At 33.3% G+C, this 21,191-nt stretch overlaps 1 protein-coding gene and 4 non-coding genes across 5 annotated transcripts in view; all 5 read left to right on the forward strand.

The window, feature by feature from the left end:
* Positions 1-5,209: 5,209 nt before the first annotated feature.
* The window catches only part of LOC140040768 (glutamate receptor ionotropic, NMDA 1-like), a 50,091-nt gene continuing 34,109 nt past the window's right edge, over positions 5,210-21,191 (forward strand). Inside the window, exons 1-9 of the mRNA XM_072086936.1 lie at positions 5,210-5,511; positions 9,013-9,401; positions 11,235-11,423; positions 11,853-11,953; positions 12,326-12,616; positions 13,760-13,994; positions 18,546-18,648; positions 19,361-19,479; positions 19,839-20,003. Coding sequence (XP_071943037.1) covers positions 9,015-9,401; positions 11,235-11,423; positions 11,853-11,953; positions 12,326-12,616; positions 13,760-13,994; positions 18,546-18,648; positions 19,361-19,479; positions 19,839-20,003 — 1,590 coding nt within the window. The 5' untranslated portion in view covers positions 5,210-5,511; positions 9,013-9,014. The remainder of the gene's footprint in view (positions 5,512-9,012; positions 9,402-11,234; positions 11,424-11,852; positions 11,954-12,325; positions 12,617-13,759; positions 13,995-18,545; positions 18,649-19,360; positions 19,480-19,838; positions 20,004-21,191) is intronic.
* Positions 20,116-20,187, forward strand: Trnag-ucc (transfer RNA glycine (anticodon UCC)). Its single transcript has one exon. It is a non-coding gene; the product is annotated as a tRNA-Gly (tRNA).
* Trnag-ucc (transfer RNA glycine (anticodon UCC)) lies at positions 20,256-20,327 on the forward strand. The gene has a single exon. It is a non-coding gene; the product is annotated as a tRNA-Gly (tRNA).
* On the forward strand, positions 20,393-20,464 carry Trnag-ucc (transfer RNA glycine (anticodon UCC)). Its single transcript has one exon. It is a non-coding gene; the product is annotated as a tRNA-Gly (tRNA).
* Positions 20,942-21,013, forward strand: Trnag-ucc (transfer RNA glycine (anticodon UCC)). The gene has a single exon. It is a non-coding gene; the product is annotated as a tRNA-Gly (tRNA).

A 21,191-nucleotide genomic window follows, 5' to 3' on the forward strand; every position in this document is an offset into this window, starting at 1 on the left:
GGATTACCAACAACCACAATACTGTATAGCGCCACGCTATGCAAATTGCCGGCCGTCAACATAACAATTAGCCGTCAAAACAGTCAACCACTGTTGTTAAAATCGTTAAAACCGTATCCCGGATTCAAAACATTGTTACTCCTACTCCTTTTCAAACTTTCTTTGCAATTGAAATTGAAAAAAAAGATTTATAAATTGTTACAAAATAATATTAAATTTGCTTGTGGGTGCCTGTATCATGGTTATTATAATATTCCATATGAGAATCCGCTGTTTCTAGTCGCGTGCAAACGCGACTCTAGGGCCTACAGCTGACTATGTCGGTTGGTCGGTCAGTCGGTAAACACTAACTCAAATTTTAGCACGCGACTACAGCCATATAAATAGCCTTGTTTGGGTGTAACATCATTCTAAGATTATACGTTATGATTTGTATTAATTACATTTGCACAACTTTTTATTATATTTAAATAAAATAAGGCATCGTATTAAATAAATAATTGCTCTTTCTTATATTAACGTTCAATTTGACATATTCAATACTTACGAAAACATTATGATTTTTCCATAACTTAGCTAGCTCCACGCATAGCCTAAAAGCAGCGAAGCTTTATAGCCATACAGGTACAACTCAGCCCTAGTTCTTGTCTGTTATATATTAACCACTGGATGAAACGAATTTAACCAATTACAGTATTAATAGACTAATAATAAAGGAACTCATACACTTTAAAACTCGGCCGCCGCAACAAAATCGACTGATAGGCCTATAAACCGTTTCAGTTTTGTGAGGGAAAATATTAATACCATACCATAGTTAATGCGTCATCTATTAAAACCTATCTTGGTGGTATGTACGCATGGGAAGTCAATCACCAGCTAAAGTTATAACATAACCAAGATGTCCGGATACATCAATGGGTCTAGGACAACTACCCCCTGGACAACTACCACCCGGACAACTACCACCCGGACAATTACCCCTGGACAATCACCCTCCTAGGACAACTATCCCCCGGACAACTACCCTCTTAGGACAACTACCCCCTAGGGCAATTATCCCCTAGGACAACTACCCCCTAGCACATCTACCCTCTAGGACAACTACCCCCTAGGACAACTACCCACTAGGACAATTACCCCCTAGGAAAACTACCCTCTAGCAGCTACCCACTAGGAAATTTACAATTGGCCCATAGGACAACTACAGCTTTGGACAACTACGATTGGTAACCAAATTAACAAGCTGATTCTTTTAGTGCCAATTGTATTGTAACATCAAAGTGTGAAGAGGGGACTACGAGGGCGTTGTACCACACTATACATTTAACAATATTTGACGTGAAATTATTAAAATATCGACGTATGTAGGCCTACCTAAGATTTGTAGTCTATTTTGTAATAACTGTAGCGATATTTATTTTCTAAAAACTTCTAGGACAAACTATGAAAAACGATTTCCTCAATTGGCACAGTTAGTCCTGTCAAACGGGGGAGAGAGAGATTGATTTTCAAATCGTCTAATCTAATCAATTGATTAATAGTATCGGTTTTTTTTCTAAAGTAAAATTAGGAGGTTCTTTGCTGTAGAATACGAATTTGAATAAAATGAAATAAGTAGAAATGTGTAAGTCATAAACACGTCATGGATATAATTATTCTTTAGGTTCCAAAAACGTTCATTGTCCTATTTTCTCAGGAGTGGGGAGAAAATGTAAAAAACAAATCAATTAAAGTTCTTCTATGAAGTAGTAACAGCCAAACCAATATTCCATTATTACTGGACTTGTAGTAGTAAACGTATAATGTCATTAAACAGCATAACATAAGCTCTTACGGTAAAACATTTGTTTTCAAAAAGAAAAGAGAGAACAAAATCGGGCCAATTTTATCGATAATAAGGGGCTGCTCTAGTCCCACTATCATACAACTACCCTCTAGTCCAATTGCTATGCCCCTAGGACAACTACCCATCTAGAACAACAACACTCTCTGAACCACCACACCTACACCTTAGGTTATAATTACGATCTTGTAAAACTTACTGAACTTCAAAACATAGGGAGAGAGATTGATCATAAATGAAAGACTATTTGATTGACTGGTGCAGCTAAGTAAACTGTATGTTGTTCCTATTTATATGCGACATCTTCATGTCACACAAGAATAAAATAAGCCCACCCCTTTATTTTTCAAGATTGGAATACTTTTTAATAATTTGATCGATTCTCGTTTAATGTAAAATAACTGATGACGATACGCATATTAAAACATTCAAAAGCTTTCATTTAAGATCAATCTCTCTCTCTATGTTTTGAAGTTCAGTAAATTTTACAAGATCGTGATTATAACCTAAGGTGTAGGTGTCATGATATAGGTGTGGTTGTTCAGAGGGTGGTGTTGTTGTCCTAGGGGCATAGCAGTTGGACTAGAGGGTAGTTTTCCTAGGGGGGGGGGGGGGGTAGTTGTCCTAGAGGGTAGTTGTCCTAGGGGGCAGTTGTCCTAGCGGGTAGTTGTCCTAGGGGGTAGTTGTCCTAGGGGGTAGATTTCCGGGTGGGAGTTGTCCTAAGGGGGTAGTTGTCCTAGAGGGTAATTGTCCTAGGGGGTAATTTTCCGGGTGGTAGTTATCCAAGGGGGGGGGGGGGGGTCATTGTCCGGGTGGTAATTGTCCAGGGGGTAGTTGTCCTAGAGCGTAGTTGTCCTAGAGGGTAGTTGTCCTAGGGGGCAGTTGTCCTAGGGGGTAGTTGTCCTAGGGGGTAGATTTCCGGGTGGGAGTTGTCCTTAGGGGGTAGTTGTCCTAGAGGGTAATTGTCCTAGGGGGTAATTTTCCGGGTGGTAGTTGTCCTAGGGGGGTCATTGTCCGGGTGGTAGTTGTCCGGGTGGTAATTGTCCAGGTGGTAGTTGTCCGGATACGTCAATGACGGTAGATGCACTGTATCGTATAAGTTATAGTAAAGTACGTCAAGGTAAATAAAACAAAATTGTTCTAATAGAAATATATTATAGCAAATGTTATATTTCCCCATTGTAACGAAGAAGGCACGTATTCTTTAATATTGAATGTGCTTCTATAGGCCTACTTGGGTAATTATATAATGTATCGTTTTGCTGCGCGAGCACCACTTAGTATTACATATTTATTAATTAGCACACACATTCATAATAGTAATTATTAATTATTTTTACAAGAATCAAATTTTGTATACGTGAACACAATGGTAAACAAGTCAATAGGATAAACTTTTATATAGCCTAAATGATGAGAATTTATTTTGTTTCGGTTAACCTTTTTTGTCAATATTGCCAAGTCATCCAATTCAGAATATTAATTATTATTTTTATAAATAATATTAAATTTGGTATACGACGTACACGCACAATGTTAAACTGTAGCATAATTTAATGAGCTGCGATAAAAAAAACAACAAAGGACAAAAATGGTGCCGAACATATTAACTTTAAAACACTATAAAAATACGTGGGCATAATGTTGTTGAAGTTTAGGTCGTTAATATCTTCTTAGTCTTCTGATAAGTTGAGGAATTGGTAGCCCGCCTCCATTTTTGCGTTAATATAACATCTCTCTATTTTATCCTAGGCTTAAAGCCACTGCTTTGAAAATGCACTAAACATTACTAAATGGAACTATATTAATTTGAAAAATAATACGTGAAACAAAAACGTGAAATAAAGTTTGTGCCTCATTGTTTCGTTCCTACGCTAGTGATGAACCTTAAGTTAACGTTGACATTGGAAAAGATAATAAATAATAAAAAAAGGTGATGTTGCCTTTATTATTATCATAAAGTTATAACAATACTTACAAAATACTACATAAATAAAACAGGAATAATGTACATTCATTTTCTCATTAATGTAATTGTAAATAACTTTAAATTAAGCATAAACATTAAATAAATGTTTAGAGAAAATGATAAAGGTTCCTTTCTGTGTCTGTCAATTAATGTTGTGGCTCTAAAGCTCTGTCTACACTATCAACATTTATGTTATAAAAAATATATATCACTACCATATTTGGGCATATCACTACCATATTTGGGCATATCACTACCATATTTGGGCATATCACTACCATATTTGGGCACATCACACTTTTTTGTAAACTAGTTTGATAGTGTAGACAGATACAAACATCACCATATTATTTGATTAAACACTGTGCTTTTATCCAAACATTGAGTCAGGTAAAACAGCAGTGGAAAGTCCCCCAAGATATTAAATCATGGATAAATGAATTAGATTCAATTCAACTAGAGTAGTCTAATGCAGCATACACCAAATATGTTATTAATAACGATATTGGTGAAGGTGGTTCGATTATCATTAGATCTATCATAATTACTTGATATATTGAAAATCACATTGTTGTCTGTGAATAAAATAGAGTACAGAATTTACCCATTATGGTATTGCTAATATTTTTTAAAATTATGTCTTGCAACATCGCCCACACATCTTTCTATGATGTGAATGATGATTATTATGCTGATAAATTCGATATTTTTCACCTACGATTAAGCGTTTATTTCACGCGCACAGTCACATTTTGCATCTCTTGCCGGTTGTAAATTCCGCTCCATTTTTTTTTTCAATTTAGAAAAAATATTAATGAAATGTTTACTGATTCAAAACAAATTCAATATAATATATTATAAATGAAATGTTTTGGTCGTAGCAGACCAAAAAGAAGCAGGACATTGTTTTAAATTAAAAATATCTAAAACATAAGAATTGCACAAAACTATCTTTTTGTATTGTATGATATAAAAGTTTATGGGTGCCGAAATATTATTATTATTGTTTCTCCAATCCTGAAAAAAGATATACGCAATCTGCTTAGATTGACGGAATAGAAAACATATCTCAAGAGTAGCCTAATACTAAAATCATAAACTGCGTTTGATTTCATAAACTATTTATACCTTGTCTAAACATTGTCAATCTGCATAAATTAATAATATATTAATATTATATTAGTATTGGCACAATAATGATGATGACAATACAAACAATAGTCAACAATTCACATTCAACAAAATATGCCAACTAATTACTTTTCCAATTTGATTGTTCGATTGCTACTACAAGCGAGGTGAGACTCATTGGTTATAATACCATGACGTACTCAAGGGTCGTTTTACCGCCTGCTTGTCAAATCGTATGCTCAGTGTTGATGTTTCTGTCATATGCCACGGACGACGACAGCAGTTAGCGCACTCAATTGTTTTTTTAAGTAGGAATAACCTTCGAAAGGATATTTCAGACATTGGCAATATCTGAATAGCGAATAATTGCAGATTGATAAATATTTATTTTGATATTGATATATAAACATTTGGTAGGTTAACCATCTTCCTGTTCCAATCAGTATAGGCCTACTGAGGCAAAGTTGTAAGGAAATGTTATTGGAAAATTTGTCTTCTCTGGATCCACTTTGGATTATCTGATTATATATCGTTATACGACATAGCCATCAATATAAAAACCAAGGTAGGTTTAATGCATTGTTCAATTATGATATTGCCCCAGTCATATTTGAGTGTTCGAAAGTTGTTCGGCATGGCATACGCCCCTTGTACTGGACTACAACTGTGGTATGCGTACGAAAGTAACATTTAAACAAATTGACCAAATTGTAGTTACATTTCTGATATATATATAGTATATTTGATATTCTCAATACCTCACCACCAGATCGTGCATCAGTTCTCGTAGTAGACATATATCGGTTACCCTGCATGCATCAGAGGGAGAAGGGCAACACTTTTCTGCCATTATTTCTCTATCCCCATTTTCTGTTTTTCTAAATAGAATGTCTAGCATACCACAAAAATACTCTAAGAAGATGCTGTGCTTTTAAAACGTTTTATGAATCTTTGTACCACAACCAAATGAATCCCGGAGTTGGGATAATACAGTTTTACTGAATTGAATTGGCCTACCCCTAACCTCGCACTTGTAATGCTGGATAATTCCCTTTAAAGCCCGGCTGTACATCATAGTTACTGTGTCACTATACCCTTCATTCAATTCAATTGATGCCGGATTTCACAAACAATAAATAATACACATGCTAGACACTTTCAATGGAACTCGGCTTACCGAAAGGCGAACACAAAACGATTTAAAAGTCTGAATGTAAATGTTTCAAATCGGCTGTATACACGTTACGAATTTTTCTGTTATATGAAAATAAATAAATAATAATAATTACTAATATGAATTATACATTATTGCCAAATAATACAATAATGACAACCGCCATTGAAATATTATTATTTGCCACAATGTGGTATATTGCTATACAGAAACTATAATATTCATGTAATTTTGTTTCGTTTTCTATGCTATTGTCATGGTTATATTCTAACAAACAGGTGTACTATTCATGAATTCGTTTTTTTATTGAGATTTCCATGGAGATTTTAGGTAAAGGAACCAATAAACTACGTCACCATAGTTGTAATAACAATGAGAATAAGGTACTGTAATTGAATTAATCAAATCATTCGGATAAGAAATTATAGGTATTGACAACATAATTATAATCGTGCAGCTCGTGTTACAGATGATTAGTAATTATATGAGATTGGGTTTTTATGGTAATCAGACTTATTTGATTTAAGTCCTCTTCGTCGATAAGTGACACTTGAAATCTTCATTGAGTTCAACAGATCAGCTTTGGATTATATAATCTTTTCCATTCATTCATCATTCTTTTAGAGATACTATTACTTTAGAATTTTAAATATATAGAAATGGCTCATTCATTCATCATTCTTTTAGAGATACTATTACTTTAGAATTTTAAATATATAGAAATGGCTCATTCATTTATCATTCTTTTATTTACGATACAGTACTAATAACATAGAGTTTGAAACATAGTCAAGATTTGCAATTAAACTGAAATTTCCAACTGCACGTTGACTATAGAGCACTGCGCGTTGACGACTAGAGCACTGCGCGTCGGGAACCTCGAGAAACACCGCGACAATCAAGGCACTTCTTCGGATCTGGATTGTAATAATACATTGTTGTAAACTTAAGTGTAGTTTTATATCTGGTGACTCTGTTTTGGTTAAATTATCTAGGCCTAAATATTAATAATTTTTCCAAAATAAAGTCCACTTGGTATTCAGGGTTCATTGTTGGCACGGGATAGGCCTACCAGTAAAGAAAAAGAAATAACATAAAATAAATAGCATAATAGTACTGTCTAACGACTGTAATTCTAAAGTAATTTTTAGAATTAAATAATGTTATAACTGTGAATTTAAGCTTGTGGACTAGCATTCAATACCCATAATAGTGCGAAATTATGTCAATATTTGATAAAATAACAGTACTTAATACCTTAATAGCCAGTACTGCTTTGAATTGCAAACAAGAATGGATATTATCTATACAATATATTAAATATGAACCACAATATGCTAATTAGTGTAGTTACCAGGTGTAGGCTACAGCTAATTAAAAAAATGCTGTATACATACAATTACATTATAATGCAACTATTATACTTATAATAATATCAGCCTATTATGGTGACTTTTTAATGAATTATTTTTCCTTTCGTCTCATTTTTGCCAAGCCATTCTACACTAAAATTCTCGCTGGTCCAGTTCTCGGACGTTATTGAAAATAAATGGTACCATTTATGACAATGCTTCCTATAGTATTAATAATCAATTGACTTAATATTATGTATCTATGCATATAATATAGAGTTCTTCAATACATTGTGATGAAATTGAAAATGAGGTGATTGGAATTGGTATTGGTAGAATACTGCTCACTATTCTTTACTAACAAATTAATTTGTTGCTGATTTTCTCCCATGACAACAGTCTCGACGTTAGTTAAAACATAATGCATTAGCTGCTGCTAGTTATGCTCAGTGCTGTTACAATATTTCCAGTTTTCTTCACTTATCAAACCAACCAATCAACCAATCAGCCACCTAATGAACAATCTGTACCGTTTCAAATTTATATATAATTTTAATGTATGTATTTTCCGCAGGTATACGTGTCTTCACTTTTATTTAATTCATCAAGAAGCCAATTAATTGACGTAGCTTTGCGTTTGCATTCGTTGCGTTATATTTTTTTGTAAAGACATATTGAAAATGTACAACTTGAATGCCATGAATTAAATAAGTCATCTTGTAACGATGTATGCGAACCTATTATAGTCTAACACTACAGTATGTACAAACACGAAATGCACAGACGCGCCAATAAGAACATATTACCGTACTATTTATTTGTACTTTCTATTTTTGGAATATATATGTTTACAAAAACGGCAATAAATCTTCTTTCTGAGATCTATTATAAGAAAATTGTATACGATATTGATTTATTTTAAAGTAAAAAAAAACAACACAGAAAGAACATACATAAATGGATACTAAATAGGTGAAGAAAATATGGAATTGAATGCCCGAATAACCCAATTAAGACTGGTTACCATAATTGAGAGGAATTATTGTTGGATTAGGCCTAAGTGAATATAGGCATATAGTGTGGAAAAATTAGCCTGATAATTTTACAAATACAATAAAATAGTAAAAATTAAGAAAACATCAGAGCCCAGCGCATGCGTTGTTCTCTTAGAAATACAATCTCATTAATCTGAAGTCAGCTGGAACCTGGAAACTAACTCAATAACATTCAAAAACGTGTATCTTGAAAACATTCTTTTTTCCAAACCAATAAGATACTTATACCTACAAACCAGATGAACATTTTCAATCATTCAAAAACGTGCATTTTTAAAGGATCAACTTACCGAAAAAATACTAAACATAAGAAATTAACGTTTTCTCTCCTATAATACATTTCAACATGTATACCAGTGTTGTGTATGTTAAACAAAAATGAATTTATAGTTTGAAACGTAAAACCATATTAGTCTAACATCGACATACCGTAATAGAGAATGTAACATTAGTAACACACACTAAATTGTATTTTATTCTTACAGGAATGTGTTGGATTAAAGTACAAATTGTTCTAGTTCTTTTCATTACACCGATAGTAACTTCACAGACACCCTTTGTCATCGGTGGTGCGTTTGAATCTAAGAAGGACCGCGATGATTTCCACAAAGCAATTCATAATATCAATCAAAACAAGAACCACGCTCTTCCTAGAGGAGTAACTCTAATCGGTGTTTCTAGCATCTTTACTGACAATCCTTTAAATGCAACTATGGAACTCTGTCAAAGGATTGTACCTAAGAAAGTGGCCGCACTTATTATGTGTTTGTCCAAGCCCAACCGTCTGAGTGCCATGAGCATATCAAACATCATCGGTTCGTTAGAGATACCTGTTGTGGATATAGTAACCCGCTCTAATCTATTTGATGATCGGGTAAAGTATAGTAACGAGTGCTAAAATGTAATAGGTTATTAGTCATCACTTACTGAATGTGTACGAGACGTGCTGGTGTTAGTTTGCGATATTATTTTCATCTACTCTGGTGCACAGTGTCAACGCTAGAAAAACTGAACACACTTTCTATGTGTTGTGTGCATTCTCTTTACCAGGGTGTATGAAAGTAATTATGCACATAAGATTGCTATATGACGGCTTAAATGACAGTTATGAAATTTGTTAAATATATTCATCGATAGAGAGATACATTCAATCTCTTGGGCTTTGTTTGCACTGTAGGCAATATTGCATATAGATATGTTGCATGGATAACGCATTTCATTTTCGATTTTGGTAGCAAAATAAATACTGTACAACATTTATTTGTATGGATTTCACTATTTTTTTGTACCAAGGACTCTGAATAAATTGCGACTTGTGACAGTATGTAAATATATGAAACAAATATTAAATATATTCATGGCAAGAACAAATATGGATTTTATAATATTATCTGCGCTAATGTGTTATTTCAAAACACATAGCCTTTAGCATACATACTGTATAACTTCGATAAAGCAACATCCAAATCCAAATACACCAATGTAGAATGGTTGCTTTAGAAATGTTTCCAATGTATTGAAGTAAATTAATAATATCTTATCCATTAAAATCTTTTTGTTGAAAACTCCCTTTACAGTATTTACCAAGGTCATTTTAATATAAAAATATCATTCATAATATGACCTTTTATAGGCCTAAGGCCGAATAACATTTTTCTAATCTCTCAAAATAACATATGTTGGAAACCAAATCTGTATTTTCTAAAGACTATTCTGTAGGCCTATAGCATATTTCTATCTTTCAAAAGAATTTACAAATAACATTAGAGTCAATGTACTGCTTTTGAAATTTCTCAAAACATATTTATGACGTCAGTATGATTCTTTCTCAAACATACAAAAAGTAAAATAGAAGTCATCCTTAAGATTTTCTAGCTAAAATATTTCCAGAAGCAACATATTTATTTCTGTAGGGATCTTCAGATAACGTAATCTAAACTCTCCAGATACATATTCTATAAATAACCAATAGAATTATTTCTAAAACCTCCCCAGATACACATTTCTAGAACCAATATAAGGGTTATTTCTAAAGACTCTCCAGATACACATTTCTAGAACCAATATAAGGGTTATTTCTAAAGACTCCCCAGACAAAATATTTCTATAAATAACCAATAGAGTTTCTTATAAAGACTCTCCATATAACATATTTATAGAACCAATAGATTATTATCATTATAAACTAAGTCTCACTTGAGTCTTAGGGAGTGGACTTGAAAGAGTCGTTATTTCTAAAGACCCTCCAGATAACATATTTCTTGAACCAATAGTCTAAAAACTCTACAGATAATTTTTATAGAACCAATAGATTTATTTCTAAAGACTCTCCAGATAACATATTTCTAGAACCCAATATAGTTCTTTCTAACAACTCTCCAGATAACATTTCTAGAACCAATAGAATTCTTTCTAAAGGCTCTCCAGATAACAATTTCTAGAACCAATAGAGTTCTAAAATGGGAATAAGGGTTTGTCATATTTAATAGAGTTATTTATAAATTATACAGATAGCATATCAATAAACCTCTAATACTCTCAGGATAACACAATTATACAGTTAGCCAATAGTGTTCTTTTAAATGGAAATGTTTAGAAAGAATCATATTAACTTTAACATATTCAATATTTTATCTGAAAAGTCTTAGAAAAAACTAAAAGAAGGTGTTGTTCAAAATTGACTAATATAATGTGGGTTCCCTTTTAGAATATCCACAATACCTATATGCGGAATGTACCTCCTTATACTGACCAGGCACAAGTGTGGATCGACTTGATTGGACATTATCGATGGTCAAGTGTAGTAACAGTTACATCTAGAGATGATGCAGGAAGATCGATGCTAAATGCATTCATGAGACTTGTAAACGACAGCAGCTCTAGAATGGGAATAAGGGTTTGTCACATTTATGTCTTCACTATATATTTCCTTTTTGGATTTTAAACATAAGAATAAAGTAAATTAAACAAACATTTTTCATATCAAAACAGATAGAGAACAGCATAATTTATCAATTTCAATTGAAAACAACCTTGCTTGTTTAATTGGAAGGTTAAACAAGCAAAACAAACCATTTCAAAAACATATTTATTGGAAAAGATGAGTTCAGCACATAACACTATGTAATAAAATAAGTTATGTATTGAGTTTTATGGAGTGACAATACGCATTTATTTGAGAATGTTACAAGCAGTTTAAAAGACACAGAAGGGTTGTATTTAAGTTCTTTTTACAATGTCCCTTTTTGTGATCCATTTTCCTTAATATTGAAATCTATTGTAGGTACCACCGCCGTAAATTCATCAGTTGATATCTTGTTTGTAGATTGAAAGAGCAGTTTCATATAATAAAGGACAGACTAACATGACGGGTGTTCTTATGGAAGTCCGAAAAGCGCAATCTACGGTTATTCTTCTTCATGCATGGTAAGTTTTACACAATCACCACAAGTCCACGCCGATGTCGATGAATTTTTACAAAGGTTTAAATAACAAATTATGAAATGGAATTCTTTAGGTTTAGGCCTACAGTCTAATTCATCAACTGAAAATAAGTCCCCTTAGATGGTTAATGTAAGTAACGGAATATTAAACTGTAGCTTAGAGATATATTGTCGGTATAGAATGTGAACAAAGGATAATAAATAAAAAAGATGTTGATAGCAATGGCAATCATAGCTTAAGATTCAGCGTATTAACATACGTAATTTCAATCGATGTTGATTTGATAAGTTAAAGTAAATGAATGCTAATGGCAAACTTTCGATCAAAAAAGACAGTATGTGATTTGTATTGCAGCGAAGAGGATGAGGTTGCAATATATTTAGCCGCTAAGGAACTAGGCCTGACCGCTGCTGGCTACACCTGGATTAGCGACGAACAAAGTATTGGCGACCGAGCCCTGCACTCAATACCTGAAGGAACGTTGGCTATGCGTCTACCGTATGGCAATAACCACAAGGCTCATATTCATGATGTAATTAATATTCTGGTGAAAGGACTTCTTGATCTGGTTCAGAATGATAACATTACACGCCCACCGTCCACTTGTGCAGACCCGCCTTGGATAAATGGCATGCTGTATTACGGGTAACATGATTTGTTTTATGAAATACTAATTTTCCACTTCCCATTATTTATCATTATTATTTTCAATATCATATAATTCAAATGTAACTGATCACTTGATCATCGAGATATTTTGCTCCCTAGGCAAAATATCTGTCATATGTGAATGCTATACCATAGTAAAAAAAAATAAAATAAAAATGTTATAATATATTGAATGATGTGACACACATGCCCTGTATCATAATTTTTGCCGAAATATAAATTATGTCATGAGCCTATACAGAGAATCTGGTACTCATTTTTTTAAATAGTGCACTAATAATGAGGTCTATGTTTTTTTTATACCTGGTGATAGCCCATATTATGGTCTATCACCAAGTATCAAAAGCAACGTTTAGAGCTTGGATTGAAGACCATCTGGCAAGGTGCTATAGACCTTGCTGAGAGAAATATGTCGTAATGATAAGAGATATCGGACTACCATTTGAAAGGCACTGTTCGAGACCACCTGTCTGTAACATATTGCTTGTATTCTTAGAAAAGATACTTTACTATCATTGCCTCGTCCTTTTGATGGGACGTGAAGCCGTTAGAGCCAAATGATAATGTAAAATGTATTTTGTAATAAAACGATAACAAATCACCATAGTTGAACAAACCATAGTCAAGACATCAATAATTACTGGTAACAACCTGTAGTTTGATGCAAAAGCTAGATTGCTTTCAATAAGTACACTCACAAATTATGCAATTTTGATATGCGAACGTGAAATGACGCACATTTATCATAATTACCTTAATAACATACTGGTACATAATTGTCTATTGCGATAAATATATTGATAAATTATTTTATGCATAAATAATATTATATAAGTCGAACAACCGGTGTCTCGGAAGGGATTATTTGTGTTTGTATGTCCGTGTTTGTAGATTTTAAAACGTATACTTGGCATTATTGCATGCTTGTTATTTGCTTAGTGAATCCAACACCTAATTTATTTTCCTCGTTTCCCATTTCCATAGGCAGTATATATTATACTTGTAAATTAATATTCAAATAGGTTAAGTAACTTTACAATGGGTTTTGTGACATACGCTATACTTTGGTTTTGACAAATCGTTTATAAATGAATACTGTATACATTAATACTTTATCAGGGTGTTAAAAGGTACAAAATTATCGGAACTATACTCTGAAACCGGGGAAATATCATTCAGTCAAGAAGGTAATAGGATTTCAAACCACTATAAAATTGTCAACCTACAAAATGGAGTTTTCAAAACTGTTGGCAAGTGGACTAGAACATCAAAAGTTATTATGAATTCTAAGGTGATATGGCCTGGTGGAAAACCTAACAAACCTGAAGGGTATCGCCTTTCGACGCATTTGCAGGTAAAGTAAAAATTACATTTTTGTATTTATTTATATTATGTACAGTACTCACATTTAAAATACAACGAATAAGATATTTTTTAAGTTAATAGGCCTACAAGTTTTCATATACTATTAACATCGTTAATAAAAAAAGAATTTACACTAAGAGTCCATGGCCAACACAATGTTTTTAAATAATGCTGTAAATACGATTTAACATGATTTAACGATACTTAAAATAAAAAATAGATTCTTAAAATCACTAGTTAATAATATTATGTTATCAATCAAGGTCAACAAATCATATTTACAGTATTTGATTCGTTCTAACCTTTGATTAAAACTACTATGCAAATAGATTATTTTTAAATTATGTTATAAATTAAATATATATATATATATATTATTGTAACGCCTTCTGTTTAAACTTTTATCCATATCATGAAATATTTATTATGACGTTGTAAATGACGTCACTATATCGATTTATATTAACAACGTGACGTAATTCCATCCACAAGTGCCACATTAAGTTATCGGAATATAATGTAATTTGGTTAACGACACTTGGTTAACTATCGTAGCTCACTAAGCATACCCTAGGGATTACATAGACACAAGACAATTTTTTTATTGAAAGACTCATAATACATTTCTTTTGCAATGCAATTATGTATTAGTGCGCTTATTAGATTCTGATGATTACTGTTAAATCATTCTAAATAAATATTTCTTTCTTTTTCCTAAAATAAATCTATAAACACTTTAAAACATGATCATAATACATCCTGGGAATTAAAGTACTAAACATTATTTAAAAACATCAATTTAGTTCCTAAACATTGAATATGTAAATGCATACGACCTATTATTAATAAGGATAAGTTTTCTAATAAAGCAATACATATGTTTTCTAATAAAGCAATACATATGTTTTCTCTTTCTAGAACATCTATATATAAATTTACGTAAGGGCAAAATTCGGTAAATCGCGCCTTACTTCTAGAATTTTTACTCGATGGTATGTAAAGTTGGTTCGTACTTTCGGTACTGATTTTAACCACCTGATGTAACCCTGTTTACTAATTAAATTAAGTTAGATAATTAGTTATTGACGATTAAAACGAATTTAGGTTCAACGATTTGCCCCAAATAGGGGTGTTTTCCGATCGTGGTATACACTGTCTAATGGATGTCCATCTTGAAAAATACCCGCCACAAAAATGCGAGGAGGCTTCGCATTTTCCTATCTCCTCCTACGATAATTGTTTTTAATAGCTGAAAACCGGTTGAACAGTTCGAGTACAGCATCATAATGTTGAAGACAGGCCGATTTTCTTTAAAAAATACTATTTTGATACATTTAATATACGTTTTTACAAATGTATTGATTTGTGATGAATGGAACATTCCAAATTATTTGGTTTAACCATACAGGTATAGATTTAGATTTATGGGCCCCCTTGGAGAATAAACATAAATAGTATTGCAATGCTGTACAATACTGTTAAGGTATTAACCACTTTTGATCGCAATTTGAATCGCAAATTTCTTACTGTGAGTGTTGGTACTGTTAGATGTAATATAAAAATATATACAAATAAACTTTATTACTGTGAGTGTGGGTAGGCCCTACTGTTAGATTATAAACATATAATATACAAATAAACATTCCAAATTATTTGGTTTAACCATAGAGGTATAGATTTAGATTTATGGGCCCCCTTGGAGAATAAACATAAATAGTATTGCAATGCTGTACGATACTGTTAAGGTATTAACCACTTTTGATCGCAATTTGAATCGCAAATTTCTTACTGTGAGTGTTGGTACTGTTAGATGTAATATAAAAATATATACAAATAAACTTTATTACTGTGAGTGTGGGTAGGTTCTACTGTTAGATTATAAACATATAATATACAAATAAATAAACGTTATTACTGACAGTTGCTTCTCAACGTTTGTATTAATTAATAATTTAAAAATATATAAACGTCATAGTGGTGTATCGTTACATGTACTTTACTATTTCAATCGACTATGACAGTGAGAGTTTTAACAAAGTACCGTATTAAATCGTAAATGTTTTACTGTATTTAGGGGTATATTATTTATAGGCCTATAAAACATTAAAACCAATATTTCGTTACTGAGTGGATAAGAATATATTTTAAAATGTTTCCTCTTTGTACCTATCTTCTTCCCCCATCCCTCAACCCTTAATGTTACATACAAAACACAAATTGGGTTTGTTTAAATGAGTCCAAATAAAAAAATTTGACTCATTTTATTTCTCTCTCGGAAGTAATTCCCAGGGTGCTAATTTTGGTTGACTACATAAATCATTGTGTATATTTATTCGTTTCTGTAAACGACAATGTATTATAGTCCTGCGGTACGTACATTTGAAATCTCCATTTTTTTTCTCGCTGGAAATACTGTGTATTCGAGAACCATCTGTGGGCACGACCTAGATGGTACGCGAGCGAAGCGAGCGTGCCATCTAGTCTATATAAATTTACGTAAGGGCAAAATTCGGTAAATCTCGGTTTATTTCTAGAATTTTTACTCGATGGTATATAAAGTTGGTTCATACTTTCGCTACTGATTTTAACCATCTGATGTAACCCTGTTTACTAATTAAATTGAGTTAGGTAATTAGTTATTGACGATTAAAACGAATTTAGGTTCAACGATTTGCCCCAAATAGGGATGTTTTCCAATCGTGGTATACACTGTCTAATGAATGTCCATGGAAAAATACCCGCACACAATGATAGGAGGTGTTTACTTTATTACTGACAGTTCCTTCTGAACGTTTATATTAATTAATAATGTAATTACTGTACAAAAAAATATAAACGTCGTATTAGTGATGTATCGTTACATGTACTGTACTATTTCAATCGACTATAAGGTGACAGTTTCAACAAAGTATTAAATAGCAATGTTTTACTGTGTTTAGTCATGGAGGTATAAATACCTCCATGGTTTAGTGGTATATTATTTGTAAAACATGAAAACAATTAATATTTCGTTACTAAATGGATAAAGAATATATTTAAAAATTGTTCGTCTTTGCACCCATCAAACTCTTCCTCATCCCTCAACCCTCATGTTGCATACAAAACACAAATTCAGTTTATTTCAAAACAATTGGTCTTATTTTGTGACAAGTTTCTCTTTCGGAAGTAATTCCCAGGGTGCTAATTTTAGTTGAGTACATAAATCACAGTGTCTATTTATTCGTTCCTGTAAACGACATGTATTATTGTCCATGCGGTACGTACATTTGAAATCGCCAGTTTTTGAACGCTGAAAGTACTATGTATTCGAGGACCATCTGTGGGCACGACCTAGATGGTACGCGAGCGAAGCGAGTGTACCATCCAGTAATAATAATTGTCTGTCAGTTTTTGTTTAAATTTAGCGCCCTTTATTTTGTCTTTTTATAAGTGAAATAATTATTCTTGTTTGGCATCGTAAACTGCAAAATGGCATATTGATCTTCCTTACAATACATTTCATTAAATTGTTTTCTGTTTGGCAAAATTGCGTGAGACTAATTGGCCATATAATATAACATGTATCCCAAATATTTTGTTATTTTATTAAGACTTTATTTAGGTTGTAGTCATGTACAGTATTATGTGTTGTTCTATTGAAACAGAATTTCTACCTTTAAGAATTAATTAATTCATCGTTATTATTGGCAATTTCCTAAATATATAAAAACACTAAGAATAGGTCTAGTTAAAATAACATTGTTTGCATAAACATTTTAAATACGTCATCATTTTGATATATTGTCTATTCTCTAGCATTATTCCCATATTCTCGTAAAAGTACTTTCTGCCTTGATTTTTCCATGACTTGTTTAATGTTTTCGAGTTTGATGGCATTTTTAATTCCATGTCTGACATTTAATTGTCCGTTGTTGAATTAGAATTTAAAATAAAATACACTACGCAAGAACTCTTGTTGTCAAAACCTAATCCAATTACTGTTGGGATCGAAATGAGATTTATGCAGACATCCGGGTATGCTGATACTTCAGATAAATGTATCAGAGAAAATTGAATTATTATAATAACTAATATGTTTTAATTACCATTGAAATCATTGCAGTCTGTCTCATGGCCTGTATCATGTAGATACAATTTTCTCATTGTGATTGGTTTATTTGCTGGTTGAATTTGGTAAATTAATTACTTTTAGTGCCTCCTACTAGGCTGCAGGCTTACATCGTAGGCTGTGTTATGTTCAAGCTGTTAGCTCCTTAGATGATTATAATTTCCCACTTTCATAAGAGTAGGCCTACTACTGCTTTCAATTCGAATAGAACATTTTGTAATAAAAAGTAGAGGAAATAAATTCATACATTTAAAATAGGCATTTCAAGGGCATTTCTTAACAGTATAGGCCTAATACCTGCTATCCTATATGATTAGGAGGGAACCTACACAATTAAATGTAATTGTTTATATTTATTTTATTTGATGGCACAACTCCGGATCATTTTTCTTTTTTGCTAGCAGTGTAAAATGGTATTATTATTCATTGTAGGTGGTAACAGTAAAAAGTGTGCCCTTTGTATACACTGATAAGCCACACCCTGTGAATAGATGTGATGATCAAGGTGGTTTCACATGCTCTGACGGCAAAACAGGTTAGTTTAATTTCATAAAGGTAACACAATGTTGTGATTGATAATGGATATATGTTAAGCTTGGTTTCCCATTACTAGAATGCAGCGCAAGGACGTAACGGATTTGACCAATCTCAAGCGATGGATTATTCGACCTGTCACTTGTCAACTCACTTGCATTGCGTCGACGTGAGTCCTTGCGTTTCGTCTATAGGCCTACAGTGGGAATGAACCAGGCTTTCGGTAAAGATTCTATTGAGTGAGCCCGTATACAAATTGTAACCTCCCGTTGTGCATGCCTTCATTTGTGAATTATTAATAGGTAATACATATTATCGGTGCTGTTCATTTTACAAACATTGTTTGATTGTTTTGATATTAAAACGCCAGGTGCGGGCAAAATATTATATTGATCATGTCCAGTAATTATCGATCTATAGTTTCCATAAAACGGTGTGGTACAAAAGGTTATCAGACTGATGACTAAATATAGGAAATGTAACTTTAATTTCACGTTAAAGTTTGTTATAGCGGTATAGGGGTATTCTTATGTAAGAACATTATCTTAGAAAATCGGAGTGCCCTCTATAAGTTTGTTAGTTGTTACCTTGAATATATATTTCGTTCGTGGTGTAGCTGGCCAATGGTAACCATGGACTTGGTCCATGATGATCAATGTGCCTGTTAAAACTGTTGTTAGACATTTCACACTGTGTGTTTATTTTTGTTTTAGGTGATTTATTGTGCTGTAAAGGATTTTGTATCGACCTACTCGCAAATCTTTCAAACTTTTTAAATTTCACCTTTGACCTCCATGTTGTAGCCGATGGACAATATGGTGACTTAGTGAGGGTAATTTCAATTAATGTTCTATTATATAGATAACATACAGATAAAGTTTACTTACCATTTGACATTAATCTCAAAACATTCTCGTACTAATTCTCCAGTGGACTGCATTGTGTACTATACCGTGGTGTAAGACACCATTGGCCGACTTCATCTAGGCTACTCACTTTACCTTACTAAATAACCTATTTGTTTTTATCATTAGTGGTCTTTTCTTAAATGCGTGTACAATCCATGTAGGCCTACATACATATTTGCAGTTAAACAACATTCGTGTTTAACTTATTCGCCATTATAGGCGTATTGTTCGGAAGTTAAACTAGAGGCCTAATATATATTATTACATATCTTTTTACTGACAGGTACCTAACTCGACAGAGAGACGATGGAACGGTATGATAGGAGAAATGTTAGACGGCAAAGCTGATATTATAGTGGCACCATTAACTATTAATAAGGAACGAGTAAAACACATAGATTTCTCAAAACCATTCAAATACCAAGGACTTACAATCCTCGTGAAAAAGGTGAGTTGTTTTTAAAAGAAAATTAATATTTAAATAATAATTAGTCAATATTATAAGTTTAATTGTCGATTAGATTCATAGAACACAGCATAACTCGTCGATTGTAGTACGTGCGTTGGTGATGTAGTGGTTAACATAGTTACCTTCCAAGCAATTGTCCCGGGTTCGATTCCCGGCCGACGCAGACATTATAGTTTCATTGTCGATTTGATCCATAGAAACACAGAAAACTCGACTGTAGTAGGCCTACGTGCGTCTGTGGTGTAGTGGTTAACATAGTTGCCTTCCAAGCAATTGTCCCGGGTTCGATTCCCGGCCGACGCAAACATTGCGTAGTTTTATTGTCGATTTTATTCATAGAAACGCACCAAAACTCGATTGTAGTACGTGCGTCGGTGGTGTAGTGGTTAACATAGTTGCCTTCCAAGCAATTGTCCCGGGTTCGATTCCCGGCCGACGCAGACATTTTATAGTTTTATTGTTGATTTCATCCATAGAAACACAGCATAACTCGACTGTAGTACGCGCGTCGGTGGTGTAGTGGTTAACATAGTTGCCTTTAAAGCAATTGTCCCGGGTTCGATTCCCGGCCGACGCAAACATTTTATAGTTTTATTGTCGATTTAATCCATAGAAACACAGCATAACTCGACTGTACACGCGTCGGTGTGGTGTAGTGGTTAACATAGTTGCCTTCCAAGCAATTGTTCCGGGTTCCATTCCCGGCCGACGCAAACATTTTACCGTTTTATTGTCGGTTTGATCCATAGAAACACAGCATAACTCGACTGTAGTACGCTCGTCGGTGGTGTAGTGGTTAACATAGTTGCCTCCTTCCAAGCAATTGTCCCGGGTTCGATTCCCGGCCGACGCAAAATTGCATAGTTTTATTGTCGATTTAATCCATAGAAACACAGCATAACTCGACTGTAATACGTGCGTCGGTGGTGTAGTGGTTAACATAGTTGTCTTCCAAGCAATTGTCCCGGGTTCGATTCCCGGCCGACGCAAATATTTTATAGTTTTATTGTCGATTTAATCCATAGAAACACAGCATAACTCGACTGTACACGCGTCGGTGTGGTGTAGTGGTTAACATAGTTGCCTTCCAAGCAATTGTTCCGGGTTCCATTCCCGGCCGACGCAAACATTTTACCGTTTTATTGTCGGTTTGATCCATAGAAACAC

Source organism: Antedon mediterranea, chromosome 2, assembly GCF_964355755.1.
Source record: "Antedon mediterranea chromosome 2, ecAntMedi1.1, whole genome shotgun sequence".
Lineage (NCBI taxonomy): Eukaryota > Metazoa > Echinodermata > Crinoidea > Comatulida > Antedonidae > Antedon > Antedon mediterranea.